This window comes from Hipposideros armiger, unplaced genomic scaffold, assembly GCF_001890085.2.
Source record: "Hipposideros armiger isolate ML-2016 unplaced genomic scaffold, ASM189008v1 scaffold_91, whole genome shotgun sequence".
NCBI classification, from domain to species: domain Eukaryota; kingdom Metazoa; phylum Chordata; class Mammalia; order Chiroptera; family Hipposideridae; genus Hipposideros; species Hipposideros armiger.
Genome location: NW_017731441.1, coordinates 1,471,192 through 1,494,068, shown reverse-complemented (window position 1 = coordinate 1,494,068; position 22,877 = coordinate 1,471,192). Strand labels below are relative to the sequence as shown.

Below are 22,877 nucleotides of genomic sequence, written 5' to 3'. Positions count from 1 at the left end.
TAATATTTAAACAGTACTCTTAATTGGTCCTGAACATTTTATTACTAAGATGCGAGTTTTATTCATTTTAATGGATAGCTTAATCCTTTAAGCCAGTAAATATCTATTGCTATGTCCTTTTAATAGGTGTCTTTTTAAAATGAGATCATTTTATTTACAATTCTGTCCTTGGTTACAGGACCCTCCAGTGTCTCTTTTCCACCAAGTGTGACTGAGCATGGCCTCGAGTGCCAGTCTGTTTTTCCTTCTCAGTATAAGAGCCACTCCCTCGAGACCCTGCATTATGGTGATTTCCCTTGACTGAACTTTGAGATTACTTTGTAGAAGTATTTAGCCTGAGCCACCTAGCCAAAAGTCACTCTTAAAATTATAAGTCTTTGGCCTGGAGATGGAGCACATGTAATCATTATTTATTGCAATTGTATATTGTGTTATTTATTTAGTTTTAACATCTAGATAAAATGTCAGTTTTGCCAGTAAGCTAAATTGTAAATTGGTTTTTTGTATCTGTGTTTAACAGTTTTAGTCTACCAACAAATAATAGTTTGATTCCCCCAAATTATGACACTTAAATCTATTTTACTTGTTTCCTATAATGCTGCTCATATGGTAAAGTGCAGTCCTAGCAAATGAATGCCTTTTTCTTTTTTTAAAGAGGACCAGGGGGCACATAATTTACTTAAAGTTATTTTTTTCCAGTTCAGAATGGGCCAAATTAGTAATTCTTCCTATTACATGCTATAATACTTAGGAGATAATATAAATTTTTCCTTTTCCCGTGAATAGATTAAAAACTGTCTCATATGAGTATTTTATCACACTTGGTGGTATTTAATAATTTTGTTATTTATTCCTATTTTGCTTTTTATATATCTGCTGCATAAAGTGGCCAAACCTTAAGTTGCTGCTTTTTGGTCATTGGGTAGATAATGGTGAGGGCAAGTGTGCCACACATCTGTGGGTAGAATGGTTTGTTATATAACTTAACTTGTCAATGTAGGCTGCATCTGTAAGATAACGCATGTCAACTGCTGTGCATCGTATTACATTTTCTAGCACCACACGTGAGTATATTAATGGAGTTTTGGTTTTTTTTTTCCCTCTTACTTTACACCTTGAGTTTTGGTGCCAAGTTTTCTTTTTCACGTGAGGTTTTATTTCTACTTATATGATGGTCATTTTATTATTTGCCATTGTTTACATCTAAAACTAAGAATACACAAGATGAAATGTCAGTTCTGTGACCAGAATAAATGTTTGTGTACTTTAAATGATCTGAAATTCTACAGATGCTTCACCTCATTTTTTCTCAAGTATGTCAAGTGTGGAGTTTTTGTTAAGTTAAATTGTCATCATCCTTAATGTTCTTGTATGGAAGTTCAGTTTTTCATTGCAGCCAACATTTGAATGTTGCTTGCTTCACACTTAGGATTTCTGATTGGAAGATGGGGATATACTAATGGAAAAGTTGTGGCCTCATTTTTCTTTTGGTAACACTATAAGATTGTTTTAATGTGATTTCAGAAAAGGGTTTTGAAAATTTGCTATCTGCTGACAGTTAAGAAAGTATTTTTACTACTAACATTGTAAAGTGCAGATTTTGAGCCTTGGATTATCTTTTTTTAGTATTTTGGCACCAATTCATTTTGGTTACTTTGTATTTTCTTGAGAGATTAAAGTGGAGAATGTTTCCGTATCAACCAAATATTAAAGTAGGCTTTTTTATGCCTCAGAGTAAAAATAAAGAGATTTAGTGGGACTTAGAGTGAAACCAGAATTGCTTGTATCAGGCAAATTTGCTAGTCCATTTTAATACCACATTATACAGGTGCCCATGTTTAATTAAGTTATGACAAAGTCTCAGCTTTCTATAGGAGAATATTTCTGTAGAAGCCATTAATTCTGTGGTAACCAGATATTTAAATAGGCTATATATATTTTAACTTAATTATTTTTATCCCAAGAACTTAACTGATCATCAGATAGCTAGAGAAGCATCTATAGCCTTATATAAACAAGTTAAGTGACTCACTCTAAAGATATCTTTCTTACCTAATTTAGAAAACAGGCACAGTTGGCTATAATAACAAAAGTCTAAAATGTGATCTGAATAGACTAATGTTGGAAAAACATTGTTAAATTTTTAGGAATTTTTCGTTGAAACACGGAGTTCTTTTAGTTTGGTTCATAATTGGTGGCCATGTTTGTAACCCACCTTTGTTTGTTTACTCATAGAGCCCTGTCTGGAAGCAAAATTTTCATTACGGAAAACCATGTGATGAGTGTGTTTTTAATATTAGTTCAAGACATTTGTTTGCAGCTTTTGCCCGTGGCAAAATGTAACCCAAATTTACTTTATTAGCCATTCGTTCATGTTTGAAATTTGTAGTTTCTTTTCATTTGTTCACTTTTTTGCCCTTCAGAATAATATTCCAACTATGAAATATATTAGAATTATAACTGAATTAGCAGTTTCTGATTTTGGATCCTCTGCATTCCCGTCATCCTTATCTCCTAGTGTTAACCTCCCTTACTTAATTGTCACTGTAGCAGACTTGTCTGATCTTCCTATTTCCTGACTCCTTTTTCCTTTTATTAAAGTGTTAAAGCAAGGTAGAGGAATTACTTCATGAAATAGTTGTTCAAATTATGCCTGCTGGGCAGGAGCAGATGGTAGACTGATGATATTCCAGAGTTGTTGACAAATTTAGTTTAGAATTTTGACTATTTTTCATGCTTGAATAATAACATAGGTTTTAACATTTGTTTAACTACGGTTTTCATAAATCGTGCTTTCAAATAAAACCTGTGATTTCTAAATCCACATTTTTTTCCTTTGCTAAATTATAGTGGGAATGTGTTAAAACATTTCATTAGACTGTGTGAATGGTGCACTTATATTTTAATGTATGCAAACATAATTGGGGTTCAGTTGCAGTATAAAACTATCCTCACTAATGTTGAACTTGAAACGAAAACTTGGCACCAAATTTATACAGGTAGAAACTTTAAAAAATAGTTTCTTCCTATTGTTACCTAATGAATATATTTAAGAAAGTCTTCATAATTATTTAAGAGTTTGGATACCAAAGGGTTAAAAATACACGTTTTTCTTTTACTGAAGAAAATTTAGATGTTTGCTATGTTTTGTTTGTACAAATGGACATTTAGTAATGTTTTTTTATCTTTTTTTTTTTTTAATGATTCCATGTATTTGCTTATTTCCATCTAGGAATAGTTACTAATGTATTTGAGATACAGCATACCAAATTTTAAAGTAACCAGAATCGTGAGTTAATGGTTTTTAGTCCATACTGTTAAATTTTGTTGAAATATTGACATAATTAAATTGGCTTCATGCTAAAAATTACTAGAAGTGATTGAGAAGGCAGTGTTTTAGAGCAGTAGCTCTTGGTCGAGGAGGTCACATGACAATGGCTTATGCTCAGTAAATGTGCTGCTGCACCTCATGTATGTATATGTATTTTTAATCCAAATGTTGCCTGCAAATATGTGATCCCTTATTATTTAAGTTTCCTGTTTTATGAACCATTGCCCGTTTTAAATCACACAGAAGATTCTGAATCTGTAAAAACTACACATGTCAATGTTTTACAGCTACGTAATTCGAATTGACTTGATTTTTTCAAGTAATCCTAGAAAGGGGGAGCATTCCATATAGAAACTGCTGAAACTGCCACAGGTGCTTCTCCGAAAACCTTACAGTTGTGGCATTGAATGTTCAGTATGGCTTCCTTTCTCCACACGAGGCATACTGTTGAGGTATTTGTTGCGGTGATTGGTTTTAATGCTAATCTAGGAATTCAGATATAGATTCTTTAGATTTGCATGCTTTGCTTACCCTAATTTATGATATCTACCTTTTTATTTGTAAACTAACAATAGTTAAGTTGAGATCAGAATTTTAACAGAAATATCATTTATATAAAAATTGTGGTTATCTTTTATTGTCACATGGCATTAACAAAAATAAAACATCCTGAAGGTGATGTGACAACTCAGATTCTAAAAATTACATTTCAGGTATTTCCTGAGCCGTGGTTTTTCAAATTTAAAAAAACAAAAACACTGTTCTTATTGTAGAATGGCTTCTCACATATTCTAATGTGACACTGTAAGTGGAAAATAGATGGGGGATTTGCTGGCAGCAGGATGGAGTTTTAAAGTTCTTTGGGGAGACATTCTTAGGTATAATAAATTTTAATATTCTACTTAGAATTTTATTACAGAAAATATATAAGCATTAACTTTACTAAAGTTAAAAATACCAGTTTGATTTATTTTGTCAGTTATTCGGCAGAACAAATAGTTCATAGTAAAGATTATTCTGTCTTCCCATGTTTTCATTCTCCAATTTTAAAAGAATACTAGGGACTATTGGGAGAAAATGGGTGGCCTGTCCAAAGATGGCTTTTTCAGGTTCTTGCTTACTGTTACAGGAACTAGAACCTACAGATAAAAGCACAGTCATCATAGCTTCCATAATAAATTGTAGCAAATTGATCCTTCCCAGCCTAAAATTTGATCATATCAATTTTCTTTTAAAGAAAATCAGTTTTAAAACTTAAACTAGAGCCCATTTGAACACCAAGTTGACTGATGTCTAATTTTTTTAAATCTCTGCCCATTATCAAAGCTTTTTAAAGTGGGTATTAGAGAGGACTAGAGAGGGTTAAGTAAAGTTTTAGAATGACCTAGTCCCACGTGGGACCTCTTTTTTCAGAAATGGACAAAGGAAAATTTTAGATCAGATATATAGTCCGTGTTTGCCCAAGTGCCTCAAACTGAAGATGCTAAATTCAAAAGGTTGTTTTTAAAAGATTTAGTCCAAAAAAATCTACACTTTGATTACTACCCTAATTTTCATGCAAAATATTGTTTTTGAGAGTCATTTTGAACATTTTCTTCCAGATACTGTAAAGTAAGTACCATATTTGAATGTGATGCTACCATAGAACCTGTATGTAAATCCTAAGTCACATTCATGTGCCCAGCTCCCGTTGAATTTTAGGAAAATAATGGAGGGTAGCTTAGGTTTAATATCTACTTAAATGTGGAACACCAAATAGAGTTTGAAGGTTTAATAAATTAATAATAACATTTTAACCAGAATTAGTTTCATTTCTTAATTAAAACAATTAAAATTTTTTAAAAAGTCAAAATTAAAACATGCTTAACAAATAGAAAAGCTTATATGAAAAAAGAATTTAAAGACCTGAGCCTCTTTTGTTAAAAATTATAGTGTTTTGAGAATGGTACCATATAATGATTAGAACTTGGAAACCCATGTGATTTTCAGCCTCTCTTAATACATTTGAAAGTCCTCTCTACTTATTAAATATTAAGAAGTGATCTAAGGAATAAATATCTATAGTTTTCACCTTGTTCATGTTAAACACATTGCCTTATTCAATTGTAAGAACTTTAACAGAACTTAGAACTTTAACAGAAAACACTCAAATGAAATAGGAATGATAAAGTGCTCTCTCAAAGTCTTTTATTTTACATTCTTCTAAAGTTTACCCTTAGATATTTTTCTTAATATTTAACATTTTGTGATTTAACAGATATGGCAACTTTTTGGAAGTTATCTTTTTGTTTGAATTTAATAGTACATAAAGTTACTAGAAAGACTTTTTCAGGAACCCATAGACATCTGTTACTAAGAGTAGAGGACTAGTTAACCAGTATCGCCTGTTGGTTAAATGTTACTCAATATATCTAGCCTACTGCTTGTTTTTGAATGGCCCATAAACTAAGAATGGTTTTTACAGTTTTAAATGGTTAAACAAAAATCAAAAGAATATTTGATGACACAAAATTATATGAAATCCTAATTTCGATACACATAAATAAAAGTTTGTTAGTACATAGCCAAGCTTGATTGTTTACATATTGTCTGAGGCTGCTTTCAGATTACAACGACAGAGTAGATTAGTTGTGATTGAAACTGTGGCCTGTAAGACCTAAAATACTTTCTAGCCTTTACAGAAAAGGTGCCTACCCCTGGATTAGATGATCCCTGACATTCCTCTCTGACCACCTTCTGTAATACACACTCGACGACTGAGCAGCCACTAGCAAGTTTTTAAATGTGAACACAGCAGAATTAGGAGTTAAACATTTCACAGGGGTAGGGAATGGAGGCATGAATGTAGGTAAGTAGGAGAGGAGATGGAAAGGAGAACCTTCGGAGGCAGGAGAGAGAAATGGAGGGTTGGGTTGTTGGTTACCAGAGGTGTTAACAGATCTTTTACTTGAGAGGAATGTAAGTGCTATTAAAGTAAACTATATATTGTATACACTCAGTCCTTAGTAACATGAGAAATAATGTAGTTGAAATCTATATTTCACTAGAAGCAGAGAGGGGATACTTTATGTCTACTTCTGAAAATACTATAGGGATAGTGCCAAAATTATAATCTCCCAATTCTCCCACAGTCATCATATGTCCCACATTCTGATATCTGATATTTTCTAGAATGTTTAGATCTCTCGTTTGGATCACTCTAACTTCTGGTCCCCCAAAGTTATGTGAGGAATCAATAAAAGTTCAGTTTGACTTGTGATTTTCTGTCTTACTTGCTTGGTTCATACATGGGGAGTACATGGCATGAGTTGACTATAGTTATTCTTTTGAGTTTTGAAGATAATTCCTCACACAACTTGGGCATATATGGTATGCCCTTTTTGTAAGTTGAGTGATGTGCAAGTGTTTGACTACTTTTGGTAGGGGAGGAGGCAGGGCAAGGAGACGTAGGCAGTATTATCTTAGGGCTGGGCAGATGCTCCCACTCTAACATTTACAATCTCTGGTCTCCAGATATTGGCTCTGATTTGTTGTTTATTTTTCTTTAAAGCTATGTTTGCTTGGAAGAACAGTAAACTTGCTGTTCTAACCAGAATTCAGTCTATTGTTCAGTTTCTGAATGAAGAGAAAAGGAATTGAGTGTATTTTGAATGTTATTCTTTATAGCAACTTCAGAATGTTGGCATGCTCCTTACGCCTCTCAGTTTTCCTGGGTGAACTGCCATTCATGGTGGTAAATGCCTTTTAGAAAGTCTATTGCTATTCTTTAGTCTCTGATCCACTAAGGAGTAATCTTTACTGTCAACTTTATTTGTTCTAATTTTAAGCAGCAGCTTCTCATTTCTATTTTCTTTGATTTTGGAGAGCAAGTCTGTATTTACCTGTAGAAATTATCATTGTATAAACTTTGCCTATGTTCGGGGTTTTCATCTTTTCAAATTTTGAAGACTTACATTTTGTTTTAATTTTCATGTGGCAATTTTTATTTTTCTGTTTACATTTTTGACAGAGTAGCCCTTTTGGGACCATCTTCACTTGTGCTATCTTCTGAAAATGAAATAACACCATTTAAATACTTCAGCTATTACACTCTACTTGAATGTTACATTTGAACATGTTGATAATTAAAAATCAAGTATATGATCGTTTTATATACGCATAATTTGTTTTGCTGTTTCCTTTTCATCTAATACATATATAAAAATAAAAATATTAAGAAATTCTAAAATAATATTCATCAGAATTCACAGCCATGTGGTAAAATAAAAATGTCAACTTTAGTCCCCAGTAGTCCTGCACACAACTGCCTTATATACTTAAGGAAATATTGTTGGTTTTGGAGATTCTCAAGTCTTGTCTCTTTTGTATCTGATCAAATTGAGTTTGGGCTTTCTTTATCTCATGCTTTAAGATGTGAAGATGTTTAGTGATTGTCCAAAAATACATAGATTTTTCATTGCTGAGGTTGGAGCTTTATGAGTATGATGGCAGGAAATATGAACTCAAGACTATTGTCTTTAAAATGAAAAACTCCTATTTGTCCCTGTTTCTGTAGTTTTCACTCTGAAAACTTCCTTCTTTCTTTTTTTTTCTTTCCTTTTTTTCTTTTTTTTTTTTTTTTTTTTGCATTAGCGTTAACCTGGGAATCGGGCATTCTGCATTGGTTATTTTACTGACACAAAATAAAGCCTGTATTTGAGCATACCTTCGCTCTGTGCATAGCATAGCTTGCTGAGTAGGTGTGGGAGGTATCTTTGCTGCTTAGTACTTCCCAGTTTCAGTTTACCAACCTGTAGCCCGCAATCTGTTTTGCTGTTTTTATAGATTTATTTCACAGAGCAGTGTATTTTCTTGTGTTTCAGGGAAGCTTCAACATGGAGTTGCTTTTGTTCTCTAAGTTATTATTGTTTCTTAATTAAGGTTTACAAGCTCAACTGATCTGTTATATTCACCTTATTCAGATCCTTCACTTATGTTCTGCCACCACTTCCACCTTTACTTTGAATCTAAGCTGTAGAAGACATTGGATCTTCACTCATTAGTGTTATAGCCATGTAAGATGTTGATTGTTTTCAGTGGTGGGCATAGGGCATGAGTTCCTATAATGGTATTAGAAGGCTTTCACAGGAAACAGCCACTCACATGCTCTAGAATGCCAAAATGTAATATTCCTACAAGTTTTCCCAGCCAAGGCCAAAAAATAAAAGAAAAAACTCAGCTTTTGAGATCTCCAGTCTGATGATAAATTAATGTCAGGACATCCTTCTAAACTTCCACTTACAGTGTCACATGTTAGCATAAAGCCTGGCTTGTCATTAAGCCAATTACCTTTGTTTTTAGGAAGCTGATTGTTAATGAATGCCATGGACAATTTCAGTACATGTTTGTTTGTTATGATTTTACTCAAGCTAAAGGAATGGATTATTAAAATTAAGTGCAGATAGTATAGAATTCAGGTTAAGTCTGAAGTTAGCATAAATTTAGGTTCTTCAGACTAACAAAAATGATTTTGAGAAGTTAAATAGGAAGATGCTTTTTTTTTTAAGTTTAGTATATTGATTTTTAAATTACTATCTCCCAAATCTTGCTTAGTAATCAAATGTGCATAAGAGAGAAGTTAGTTACAGAGCTAGGATGAGTAACGCCTTCTTTAATGAAGACTTGCTGTAAATCTGTATACTCTTTCATAACACCTTCAGATAGTTAGTCAGTTCAGCAGCAGAGACCAGATGAAAATGCTAATGGGACGTAATTCAGTGTTTTTGTATCGTACAGCCTGAGAAATGCCAGTGGCCTGACAGCAGCAGACATTGCTCAAACCCAGGGTTTCCAAGAATGTACCCAGTTTCTCTTGAACCTCCAGAATTGTCATCTGAACCGTTTCTATAATAATGGCACCTTAAATGGGGGCCATCAGAATATATTTCCCAATCATGTTAGTGTGGGAACAAATCGCAAGAGATGCTTGGAAGATTTGGAACCCTTTGGAGTGAAGAAAGCTAGAACCGAAGGTGAGACAACTTTGTGGGCGGGAAAGAGCAGACTTGTTTACTTTCTTTAACATGTTTTCTTTTTTATGGCTGAAAGCACCTTCGAGATGAGACCTTCACTAAGGAGGTACTGTGCCCGGAGGACTCTGGTGCAGGGATGGTGGAGTTTTTCCTGTATTGCCACTTGGAAGATTGGCCATTTAACAAAAGGGAGGATGTAAGGGCAGGATTGACAGCTCAAACATAAATGTGTGTCTATAACTTTTCTGCACACCCAGGTCTGCCTGCCATGAATTAGAAAGATTTTTCTCATTTGTTGTACCTGTTTCAAATATAACTATTAAAAAAAATCTGCCACTGTGCCTGATTTTTTTTTTTCCTGTAAATGTTCCTGAGCTTACAACAATTGTTGATCTGGTAGTAAAACATAGTTTCACATCTGGGAAGGTAGGTGGTTGCTGTACTGTGCCACTTGCACTGTGATCTGGCCTCAGCTGGCCTCCATACCCCATAGGGTAGTAGTGTGTGTTTGGCACAGATCTGGTGTGTCAGTTTGATACTGAGGTCTTAAATCTCTAAGGTAAGTTATTTAAGTTTCAAGTATTCTTCCACCGTTTTACTTTTTAGTTTTGGAGTTTGCAAATAATCAGAATCAGCTAGTCGTTTAAGAAAAACCTCCCTCTTATCTAGGGAGAAAATTGTGTGTGTGTAATATCTTACTCAGAAGACAAATTAATAGCTTGGCGGGAATATTTAGCGAACTTATACAGAAAGAGAAATTTAGAGAGAACAGGGAAAGGGAATCACTCTGAGATTATGCACTTAGATAAGATTTGCTGAAAATAAATACAAAGTTGTGTCCTTTGCCTTTAAAAAAGAAATCAACCACACAGCATAGTATGAGTAACCCGTGACTTACTAGAGGTTTTAGTTGGCTTGATGTGGGTCAACATCTTTTTTCCAATACATTGTCTCTTTACTTTAACTGGAGTATATCCAAAAAAAAAATTTTTTTTTTCTATGATTTTGATAAAAATTGCCTACTTCACAACTTTTCAAATCTTGGTCACTATAAAAATTTATGAATGTGTGACTTTTTTGTAGAAATGAATGTATAAACTTATATGTAATAATTTATCAAATAAACAGCTCTTTCAAGTTAATGGGCCTAATCTAGAAAGATGCTATAATAATCATAAGAACAGCATGGAGGCATGTCTAAACTTCAAAAGTAGTGTTTTTTTAATGGTGAAGTATTGCTCAACATTGTCATTTATTTGTAAAATGTTTTAATATATTTTTTCTAGTGTATTTTAAAAGCTCTTTAAGAGTATCCACTTTTTAAAAATATTCTGCTTTATTTATTTAATGCCTGATTAATGTTTTGGAATGATATTGTTACCTTCATTTGCCCTCGTGCAAGAACTGTATATCTATCCATGTCCATGTATAGAAGCTTATAGGAGAAATCTTAAATTCTGTTTAATTTTTTTAAAGGATTGTCACTTAATATCCTAATGAGACTCCAAAATGTACCTAAAGAATTTTTAAATTTAGTTTCTGAAGGTTTTCTGATCAGCTAAAATGGCCAATATCTCATTGTTTTATGTGTCCTGAAAACCTTTCCAAGGATTCCTGAAACTTGAAGTTTCTTAGACTCTGTTACTACCGTGTTTCTCTGAAAATAAGACCGGGTCTTATATTTATTTTTGCTCCAACAATCTACATTTATTCATGTACAAAAATCTACATTTATTCAAACACTCATGCCTGGCTGACGATCTTAACTGGGGCTTATGTTTGGGGTAGGGCTTATATTATGAACATCCTGAAAAATCATGCTAGGGTTTATTTTCCAGTTAGGTCTTATTTTGGGGGAGACACGGTACACAGATTTGCTTTGAAGCATCATTCCTAATGCTCAGCCTGAGGATGCCAATTCAGAAGAAAGTGTGGTTGGAGTTTGGCATTCATTTAAGCTGGCAGGTAATATGCAAACCTAAAGTTGAGCACTGCTCCACACATACCCGAACCAGCAGTATCCCGTCACCACCACAAAACAAGCCTGCTTGACACCAGATGCACCTTCCTTTTCACAGCTCATCTCCCAGTATTCATTTGTCTGCTGAGCGTTGTTTTAATTATTTACTCTCTAAACTTTCTGATACTCCAGTCCTTGAGGCAGTGGTAGTCCTGAGATTGTCCCACATGTCACTTAAGAGTGTGTGTGTGTGTAAATTTATATTTGTAAGCAGAGAGAGATGTCTTCATCTCACGCCCATCCCCACACCTGCCGCCACTCTTTATGGGAAAGGAAGAGCTGATTTTTCTTGTTTCGTGTTACTATTATATACTCACTGTGAGTGGGGTATTGAGGCAGTTACTCTCAATTACTAAAACAAGATGCTTCCCCCAACTGCCTGAATGTTCTAAATGAAGTTGTCTTTGCTTCAATTTCTACATAGTTATTCTTTGACCAGTTTTTTTAAGTGTGCAGCTCAAGGTAGGTTGCCTTTAGTTCATTTTCATTCATCTTGTTTTGATTTGCTATTTAAATGTGCGAGCTTGTTTTTGCTCATTCTGAATTACTCATTTTGTAGGGAAGATTTTGGTTCTTGTGCCAAAGTAAAAGTGTTTTTTCTTCATGTAACATATGCTTACAGAATACTGCTTTGAGTAAATTGCATGTAAAAGTATTTAGAAGAGTTAAAAATCTTTTTTTTAGGTACAAGTTTGGATTTTTCTTTTAGGCACCTGGAATATCTTGGCTACATAAATGCATAGCTTGAAACAACTCTTAAAGATGTGCCCTGTAAAATTCATGTTTATTCTTATTTTCAAATATAAGGTAATTAATTGGAGTGATTTTCCCTTGGAAACTATATTGATGTAAAAACTTAACGGAGTAATAATGCCTTGGCCTTTTTGTACTGCTCTAATATAAAGTGTCCTTTGGATGCAAGTTGTACTACAGAAATTCATACCTTAAAATAACTCACACAGTCAATTCACACTAGTATCAGAATGCACTTTGATCGTAACACAGACATGATAGATGTGGCCATGAACTCTGTAGGGCGAAATAATAAAATCCAAAATTATCTGAACGGTTGATTTTGACGAAAAGTATTTTAGGGTAATATTTTCCTTAATATAAGGCATGTGCTCATTTATGTTGGTGCAAGGAAGTATCTATATAAATTAGGCTTGGTTTTTTTTCTTTTATCCCCATTTATCAACCATTTGCTCACAATAGAATAACAAATTGACTTAACGACTTGAGCTGCAGCTGCTTTATAAAATCAGTTTAGTTTTGGTAGCATTCCTAGTTACTCTTAAGGAATAACACTCAATACTATCATTCATAGATACATGGAAAACTTGTCAAAATTATCATTGATCCTGGTTAGAAAAGCATGCCATTTCCATCCCAGAGAAACCTCCACCTTGTTTTTAGACAGTAATTGTTGTGGATACAGCTCCAGTCTTGAGTGGGGAGAGGCAGTGTGAGTTACAAACTGACCCAGTAACCCACAGTTTTATTTACAGGAAACAATTGCCTGAGAAGTACACTGGTGATGAACAGATTCAAATGTTAACTTCATGGTTTTGTTTCAATCAAATAGATATATTACTGACTTGAGCATTTCATACATAACATGTAGATATTTAATATAAAACAGCCTTTGAGGAAAAATTGTTTTCACATATGACTCAGTTTAAAATTAGCAATGAGAAGTTTCTCAGCACACTTCTCAGGATGAATTTAACATAAAGAGTTTTCACTTTCTGTTAATTATTAATGTTGATCAGCCTTGATTAATAACGGGGGAAGGAGGGTGGATGTGACTTCACAAGTTTGTTAAATGATATTAGCTAATTACTTAAAACATGAGATTCAAGAAATCAGATTTTTAATGTAGCTCCTAATTCCATATATGATACACATTTGAAAATACTAAGGATACCAAAAGTTAAAGTCATATATAAAAAGAGGCAGAGTCTCATACAAGCTTAATTTTTGGTGTCCTTGGCAGTCTCATGCTTGCAGTAAATGGCTATATTTGTTTTTAAAAATTTGATAGAGAACACTCCTACTCGTGTTTGAATAACAAATGTTTTGTCTTAATCCCTAAAGACAGCATTTTATAAATATGATTGGAGCGGATTACACTTAAAACCAAGCGATTTCTGTGATTTCCACTGTTCCTGTTGTAATCTTGAATTCAGCACCCCTCACGTTCCTCGTTTGTTCCTAGCAGTGTACAGCTATGGTGGAATCAGCCAGGCTACTGGCCCTGGCACAGCTTCAGGACCGACTGTTTAACATGCACCTTTCATCCCGTGTTTTAACAAGACCCCAGATGCCTCCTCAGTGTTTACAGAATTGTCACTGCTGCTCCTTGTCTTTGGCATCTCCCCACCCCAGGTCTGCTACAGTTGGGGTGTGAAGTCTTACGAAAGGTCACGTGACAGTAGAACCACCTTTGCTCTGGCATTAGATACTATTTTGATTTTAAGGTGACCTTTCTTTAAAAAGGCAGTTACTTGGGTAAAATGTGTTTCCATAGAAGAACAGAAAATAGTTCTAATAAGTGACGGCTGGTAGGAAACCAGCAAGAAAATATTTCCTGGCTGCTTTAATGGAGAACTGAAGTCTAAGCTCCCCAGTTCAGTGGAAAGACCACAGGGTGTGCGGTGTCCTGGACGCCCTGGCCACTGGCACTGAAAGGTGCACGAAGCACGTTAGATCGCTAATAACCCCACACTTCACAAACCCACTATAGGGTGTCTTGTATGGGGTAAAACCTTTCTTACATTTCAAACTGCTTTACTGTAGTTTATGATACTCTTCTCCCTGAGAACTGGCTTTAGGGGTTGTGTTCAACTCGAGTTTTAGATGAAAATACAAATGCAGACTTAGACTTGTGCGTTGTCCTGGACACCTTCCCAAGCGGAGCTGCTTTTCTTGCCCCTGATGTCAAGGATGAGAGAGCTTGGGCAGTGGTCACATTTACTTGTGACTTCGCTTGGGTTTATTTGAGCCAATCCTAAGTGGTTTTCCATCAGATGTGCACTAACGTGTACTAGAATCTCAACATACACCTGCTTTAGCAGTCAAAAGGAAAGGACACTACACAATGTCCAGCAATTTTTCCTTTAAACTGTGGCAGTCAATAGGAAAATGGAAAGTGCTCTTCCAAAACTTAAACAGGATCAAAATTTACAACTTGGGAAGATTTTCTGAAATGTCTATAGGCCACCTTTCTCAGATGTAACATGGAATATTTGAATAGCTCCTTTAGCAATGGCAATACGTATGTGGGAGAAAATGCCACAGGTGACATGATGTGTGGTGGGTGAAAGGAGCCAACTCTACATGCAAAGTACTTAAAATTCTGAGGCCAATTTTAATTTCATGGCTTATGAAATACAATTTTAAAAAGCAACTACAACCCTATGCCCCATCCAGCTAATTGAGCACCTATTGATGCTAAGGATAAAGTGAAGGCACGAGTATAAAATACGTTCCCCAAAGTTCTGGGGCAACTGGGTTGTCCGCCAAGTTAAATATTTTATGGGGACCTCTCTATAAAGAGGCTATATATAGACAGAAATTCTAGGCTGACTACATTAACATAAGCTTCCCACATTAAAGAGTGCCAAAAAATGAGAGCCTTTGGTCCGTTTCATTTTTCTGTGCTATTAAACTTACCTGCATTAACAAGACATCTGCTAAACAGACGTTTCAGAGTAGAATTCCTAGTGCACTGCGTAGGTCTCTAGTTAAGGGGTTGAGTTTTGCTTTAAAATGGTGGTGTGCCGGCCTCTACACCTTATTTTGAATGTCCCCAAACCCTTTACAGCCAGCTCTTCTGTCCCCCTAGTGGCAGGTCTGCCTTCATGTCCCACTTCCACTTTGTATCCTTTGATTTTTATTACTGGTTACTCTAGTTACTCTAATTTTTCGCTTCCTTTGTGCCTTTTCTGGCTAGAACATGGACTTCATTTGTTGATATGGGCACTATTCTAGGCACTGGGTTGAGGGAGTTGACAGCCCTACGTTTATGAAGGGTAGGCGGGGGGACTGGTAACTTAATGTCTTAAATCTTGTCAGGTTTTTTTAAACCTGCTTTTCAGAGATCTAAAATTACAGATAAAATCTAGTTGCCACTTTCCCCAGGGAACACTGGCACCTGAATTCCAAAACAACCAAACATTAAGAGTATGAATACCTGAAGCTGCATTGTATCCCCCAAGTGAAGTCCGTCTTTCTTACAAGGACGTTTGTAGTTCTGCCGTGAGAGCCTGCACTAGTTCTCGGTAAACTACCCGATTTGCTTATCAGGCGTTGGAGAATGGAAGAGAGGAAACCAGACCCGTGCTGACTCCAGATTCCTCATCTCAAAAAAAATAGGCTAAGAACTCCCTGAAGGTTGTGAGGATTTTGTCAACTGGTACCAGGAACACCCTTCCCCAGCACCCCTGCCACACACACTTCAAAATGGTCTATTTACCACTGATTTCTTGAAAGTACCTTGTTTCGTAGTGAAGATAAAATCACTGTTTTGGGATTTGTGGAGGATTAAGAAAAGCTTTGAGTGGAAAAGACATGGTATAATGCCTCTGGTTTCAAAACACCCCTGTAGAATGCTTTTGGCCCCATACTTATATAGGCTTTTGTTTTTTCCCCAACTGCACAAGTCAGTTTCAGTTTCTCACGTGCTAATTCAGAATTTTTCTCTTAAGACTATGTTATCTTTGTTTTCTACAGTTGTAATAATCTGGGACAGGCATACTCGGTTCTATATTGAAAATGATTTGTGTTCCTCTAAAATTAGTAATTTAAAGTAAATTAGAAGTAAACTAAAGATGGAAAGTTCACATCGGTTTTTAAATGCTTATTTGAAAGAATTACTTAGCACTGCAAGTTGGTACTTACTTGTATCTATCCTTTATTCCAAAAATAATTCTGGGTATTTATCTGAGTAAAGAACCAGAAATGTGCATGCACCAAGGTGCATTTATAATTATGGTATTCATGATAGGAAAGAAAACATGCAACCCAGACAGTAGTGGGGAATTTGGTGGTGGGTGAATTCTAATACAGCCCTTCAGTGGATTATTATTCAACTTTAAATATTCTTTTGAACTTAGTTGATGGGATACATTCGTGCCATGGTCAGTGAATAGAAGGAAGGCAATAAAAGTGATTTTTAGGATCTGATTTTCAGAAAAATGCAAGCTTAAGACTAGAAAGCCATACATCAAATGAGAATGGCTGCTCCTGAGACGTGAGGATTACTAGGGTTTGCAGGGAGAAGTTTCTGCATGGAGTATGTAATACTTGGAGCAAAAGTGGTTAAGTGTGCACATTAACTTTTCTCCCAATACAGAGAATGATTATAAGAAATGTACATATATTGCTTCAGCTTCTAATAAGCGTTAGAACTAAGCCTTAACGTTCGTTTGCAATTTTGTTGTATCTTGAAGCACAGCTAGTTCCACACTGGGACAGCATTGACAGACCTGTCTTGTCTTGGCCTGTTGCCATATTTTCTGTTACTGAAGTTAGTCTTTTTTTAATTTGAGGGTCATTTTAATGGTTTTTATGTTATTCAAGAATTGTCCCAGTATTTCTTTATGAAAAACAACTGAAGGAACGTTTGGGAGCATAATACAGAGTATGCTGAATTTTTAAATTATAAATGTCTCTGGGTTGTATAACTGTTTTCTCTTGGCCAAATAACAGCCTTAAACAACAATTTATGCCATCAAGTAACTCTAGGATAGGTATCTGAAATTCCATGACTTAATTGAAACTACGCACTTTAGGAAGTAACTTTTTATTGTGGAAAAGTTACTTGGTAGTGTACTAAGTTCATTAATCTGTAAATTATGAAATTATTTGACAATTTATGATGTCAGTGTTCTGACAAAAAGGAATGAGAAACATTTGTCTTAAAACCTTTACGTACCAGGGAATCTAAAACTGCCTTTGTTTTCCATGCAGCTCAAAGCTTGGATTACTCCATGCCACTAGTGAACGGCGAGGTGGAAGATGATGCTGACAAAATGCACGTCGATAGAGAGTTTGCTGTTGTAACAGGTGGGAGTGGACAGTTTCCCGTTAGCTGCGGCAACAGTCCAATGGTCGAAGACACCAAACAGCAGGAGGGTGGTTCTGTTGGACCAAAAGAAATAGAAATATATACTGTTTCAGCAATGCAGACCCCTTGTCGTTGCAAGAATCAGTATGCATATTATTTCTAACAAGTCTCTCTCAAATGAGTTTTGCACTTTTGTTGTCCAGCATTTTAAAGAATGTTATAATTTGCATATCTTGGGCAAGTTTGTAGATACAAGGATAAGTGTTTTTGGTGCATTCTATGGATGTGAAAAATACAAGTGCAATCTTCCTATTTTGATTTTAAGCTTTTGCTTAATGTGCCTTGTTTAATTTTAATGAGGTTTTGCATTTTTAATTTTTGGATGAATATACAGGGTGAACATCTACTGCTAGTAATTTCAAAGAGATAAACAGCAAGAAGGGTGATTCACTATAAACATTGAAAACGAATAAATGTGGTTTTGACTCAAAACTAGTCACACCACTAGGAAATTTTTTACTTGATGCTCTTGGTTGCTCTGGTTTCCGTGGCGTTCACTAAATCTAGTAAAATGCTTAACAGCGTTTCTCACAAAACACATTCTATATGCTAAAATTTTTAGCGTATCTTACAAATTTAGTATCAGTAGTCATTCTCAGTTTTTAAAAGGCAAAGGCTCAGTTTCTTTTAGCATTTAGAATAAGGATCTATCCACTTAGTGCTTTTTTCTACCGTCTTTCATTTAGGTGATCGTGAAAACATTTTAGCCATTCTCTTAACCTTTTCACATATTTAGAAATAGATACTGGTTTTTAAAAAGTTTTATTATGTCTTTATGCTAAATTCTTCACTGGGGATAAAAAATGACGTGTATTGTTTCCCAGACTAACATGAAAAAACATGAAAAGAAAATGTGTACATCTTTCTAGAAGCTATAGAATTGTTATGGGTTGGAGTCATCCTTTTACCAAATAATTAAAGCGAAATGAGTAGATTTTCCAAGGGAAATTCTCATCGGATAGTACATTTAAAGACCTTGGCTAAAGATAAATAACAAAACTCAAAGCCAGCTTTTTAAAAAAAAAGAAGTCATTGTTACATGCTTTTAAAAAGGCAGAAGCAGTCACTCTTTAATCTTCAAACATTCATTCCCTGGGTTTTCAAGTTAAATTTAACCCAAGCTTGAACATAACATTGAAAAGGCCATACTTTTTCAAGCTCAGCTCATCCCATATAACAGATGCCAAGTAAGCATTCCCCATACTTTCCATCATTTTGTTTATAACACTATCTGACTGAAGAAACATTTGTAAATCGCTAGAGACTGCTTGCAGTAGATAGGCAAATAGGCGAGAGGGAAGCACGAATCCCCCAAGGCAGCTTGGAACAGAGGAAAGGCCAGTAATGGGGATAGCCCGTGGGATGCGAGCCCCGGCCACACCAGGTTATGTCTTATCCAGTCTCTAACGTGTCTGCTCAATTTTATTAAATTTTCCATAACAATGTGAGGTTATCAACTAACCTTGGTTTTGAGATTGCATAATGGAACTAATGTATGCCTTAATTGGGCACTAAAGAAAAGCAGTACACACAGTGAACATGAAATGAAAAAGTGAGTCTTGTTAACTCAGATTTCTGAGGCAGAGTTTATTTACTTTTGCAGGCCCCATCACCTGAAAATATAATTTCATGTCTGTTAGTAGCATATCAGTTATTTGTCATAACTGTCAAGGTTGCCATCATATCCATGCGTTTTGTCACCCAGGAATAGTTGTTTATACTTTATTTTTGAAAAACAACTTTAACATAAATATTTCCCTGGGAACAACTTGTTCTATTTCTTTTTATTTTACTTCATGTTTAGTTCTTGAAACATTTGTTCTCTCGCCCTGAGTTGTAACTAACTAGAAAAGCTGTCATTTAATTTAAAGAAAAAAATTCATAATCCTCTGAAGAATTTATAGCAATTATTAAACTATAATTGTCACTTAAATTGCCAGAAAATTGATGACTACAGGAATGTTTAGAAGATGCTTTTGTTCACTGAACAAGCCGTTGGCAGGGAGATTTGCAGGACACACAGAAACCTGTGCCCGTGTGCAAATCAGAGGATTGTAGATGGTGAACCGGAAAGCAAGCCAGCCCCCCGTGGGGAGCATCATGCTGTGTGAGATGTGTTAGGGTGCTCAATGTACAAAATAGAACTCAGCGCTTCTGTGTGTAATATCATAGCTTGCTTTTAATAGCACAGAACATTGGGATAAAATTTAGTATTATCGAATAAGACATAATTTTAGATCATTCTTTATACTGTTCTGTGAATTCCTGTGAATATGAATATTAACTCTCTAGTTTCATTATACAGAAAAATAACCTTGTAATTGCCTAGTCCCATGTGCCCAAATGTTTTGTGATTGACAATTTTTTGTAAGACATCTCTTAATGGATGTCTGTATATGCATATTAAACTACCAACATTTTTTCAACGTAAGTGGTTTTTGGAAGTAGCTTAATAAAGTGGAACCTTGGAGATCATAATCACCCTAATTGCTGGACTCAGAAGAAACTCTTCAGAACTGCTGTTGGCCCGAGACTGTGCATGAGAACCATTAGTATCCATAGTTTCTTCCTGTAGTCGCTGTACTCTCCTCTCTGCAGTGCTGCTATGTGGCATGTTGCAGTACTGTGTAGAATGAGTGTCACTGAGGAAAAACGGTTCCTTTTCGTATTCCTGTGTATGCTTCCCTGACTTGTGGAGTGTGACACTGCCTCACCTAGTCCAAGGAGCTGCCTTAATTCACCTGCTTCATCAACCACTTTCATTTTTGTCTTAAGAGCTGGAGAAGTTTGTGTCCTATTTTAACCTTTTGTGGGAATCCTTACATTCAGTTCTGATGGACTTTTTCAGGGGTGATTTTAAAAACCGCTCTGAAAGTAGCCTTAAAATGAGAACAGTTTTTTGACAGCTTTTCGGTACTATTGGTCTTTTTCATACAGTATATTTGTCCGCTAACGTTCTTAAATTTGGCTCCCCAACACTACTGAAATTTATAAATGTTTCCTATTTTACTAGTCAAATGCTACTGTTGTAGTTTATCTTTACATCTACCTATGCACAGTTTTTACTTTGGAAAAGGAACTGGTTTGTTTAAAAGAAAAAAAAAAGAAAAGAAACTAAATGAATCCTTTAACTTGTAGTAGCCATGAAGCATTTTATAGTTTCTCCTCCTCTCTGGTTCTGAATTTTGGTGACAGGTGTATTTCTTAATGCAGATATGAAAAACAGTAGCTCCGTATCGAATACATTGACAAATGGATGTGTCATCAATGGACATTTGGACTTCCCTTCCACGACACAGCTCAATGGGATGGAAAGCAGGAATGACCAGTGCTTAACAGGATCTAATGGAATTAGCAATGGATTAGTTCCAGGACCAGCATTTTCGAGTAGCCAGGGTTCTCTGTGTGTTAATGGGTCTGAGGAGCCAGAAAAGCCCATGAGTGTTAACCCTGAGATGTGCGGTTCTCTGCACCTGAATGGAAGTCCAAGTAGCTGCATAGCTAACAGACCTTCCTGGGTGGACGATATTGGGGAAAATTTGCACTATGGACATTACCACGGGTTTGGGGACACTGCCGAAAGCATCCCTGAGCTTAATAGTGTAATAGAGCATTCCAATTCTGTGAAGGTGGAAGAAAGATATGACAGTGCCATCTTGGGCACCATGCACCTTTACCATGGCTCCTAAAAGACGAGTGGTCAGGCTCTGTCTGTCTGGACGCATTAATCCTTCCTAGTAACCAACTCAGAATGCTAATGTAGCATCAACTTAGAGGAATGCCACAACTTGTCCTATTTTTTTATACTTTAGCTTTCTGAAAAAGTGAACTTGTATTTGACAAGTTCCTCGTGAGTCCTAGTGAATGCACTGTAGGGCTTATTTAGTGCATAAGCGTTTCTTCCACAGGATAGTGGGCCTCTTACACGATGCACTTTGGAATTTAATTTTTCTGCTGCCAGTCTCAATGTTTTGAATCCTGTTACCATAAGTTGCCATTTTTCCTTTTGTCAAATTATATCTGATGAAGATAAATTGGAGGCAGGAAATGAGGTGCCTGGTAATTTAACTCTTTGCACATGGGCATCATTTTGAAAAGCTTGCTTTTACTCATTCCTGTTGAGTTTTTCACAGAGACAGCTATTTCCCTATGCAAGGTCCAGCCTTACAAAGATTACTTGCAGTGATTTGTATGAAGAGAAGAACATTTGTCTTTTTCAAAGTCTTTTCCTTGAAACTTTGCAACTTGCCATATGGTGAAGGTTTTACCTGTAGACACACACAGTGGTTTGGGGGCATAAGTGGTCTCCCTTCTTTAATGATATAACTCACCCCCTGAATTTCATTGAAAACACATGCAGCCTGGGACTGACTGCTGATTGTTTTTATTACACATTTGTTACTTTGTCTCTAGAATTTTTACCACAGATAACGGTTTCCTTTATATGTAGTGGAAGTTACTATTTGTAGGAACTGTCAGGTCAAAATATTTAACTGACTATTCTGACTTATATTTTCTTTTTTTCCTTGTTTTTGTTTTTTGGGGGTTTTCTGCTTTAAAATATATACCACTATGTATATCCAGTTAACTGAGAGGATTTTGACTCTCTCTTAATAAAACTGCATTAAGTTTATGGTTTTATAGAAATTAGCTTTTGTTTAGGTGACTGACTAGTGGTTACACTGTGCAAATATTGTAATAAATTTTTACTTTTCTGATTTTTGTAATAAAAATTGGTGACTATAGAGAAAATGTCAAATGAACAAACCAATGTTATAAGAGTGTTACTAACATTTTGTTTTTAAACTGTCCTTTACAAATTGAATAAAAACACTCACACATGATTTGTTCCTAGGGTGTGGTTTCTTTCTGGGCCATGAGGCTTGGGGGTGTCCGTGGAAGGAACGGGAAGGGAGGACCCATTTAGTAATGCCTTTCATTTTGCTCGACTCTTCTGATTCTCCCTGCACAGTATTTTTTATCACTTTTGATTTGTTCATATGCTCTAGTTTATGAACACTTTGTCTTGCTGGATCTGGGGGTGGGAGGGGTGTAATAAATTGCTGTCAGCTAACAGTATTGCCCTGCATGCTTATTTTCTAAGGGACAACAACCATCATTTACTGAACTAATTTGAGCCAGCACATATTAATGAATATAAGCCTTTTCAAACTACAAATTATGGTTAGTAAGTACATGGCCATTCTGGTATGCCTATGTATGTTATTTAAAACACTCATTACTGAGCCGGCCGAGTGGCGCATTGGTTAAGAGCTGGCTTGGGATGCCAGAGGGCCCTGGTTGGGATCCCACATGTGAGGGCCAGTGACACTGCCCTCTACAGCTAAGATGCTGAACAACAGCTCAACCTGGAGCTGGGATGCC

At 35.7% G+C, this 22,877-nt stretch overlaps 1 protein-coding gene across 2 annotated transcripts in view; it reads left to right on the top strand.

Annotated features, from left to right (window-relative positions):
* ANKRD10 (ankyrin repeat domain 10) overlaps positions 1-22,336 on the top strand; it is a 33,033-nt gene extending 10,697 nt beyond the window's left edge. For both annotated transcript variants that reach the window (XM_019644804.1, XM_019644805.1), the window contains exons 4-6: positions 9,107-9,342; positions 17,336-17,431; positions 20,706-22,336. In XM_019644804.1, the coding sequence (XP_019500349.1) occupies positions 9,107-9,342; positions 17,336-17,431; positions 20,706-21,181 (808 nt within the window). In that variant the 3' untranslated portion in view covers positions 21,182-22,336. The remainder of the gene's footprint in view (positions 1-9,106; positions 9,343-17,335; positions 17,432-20,705) is intronic.
* The last annotated feature ends 541 nt before the right edge of the window (positions 22,337-22,877 follow it).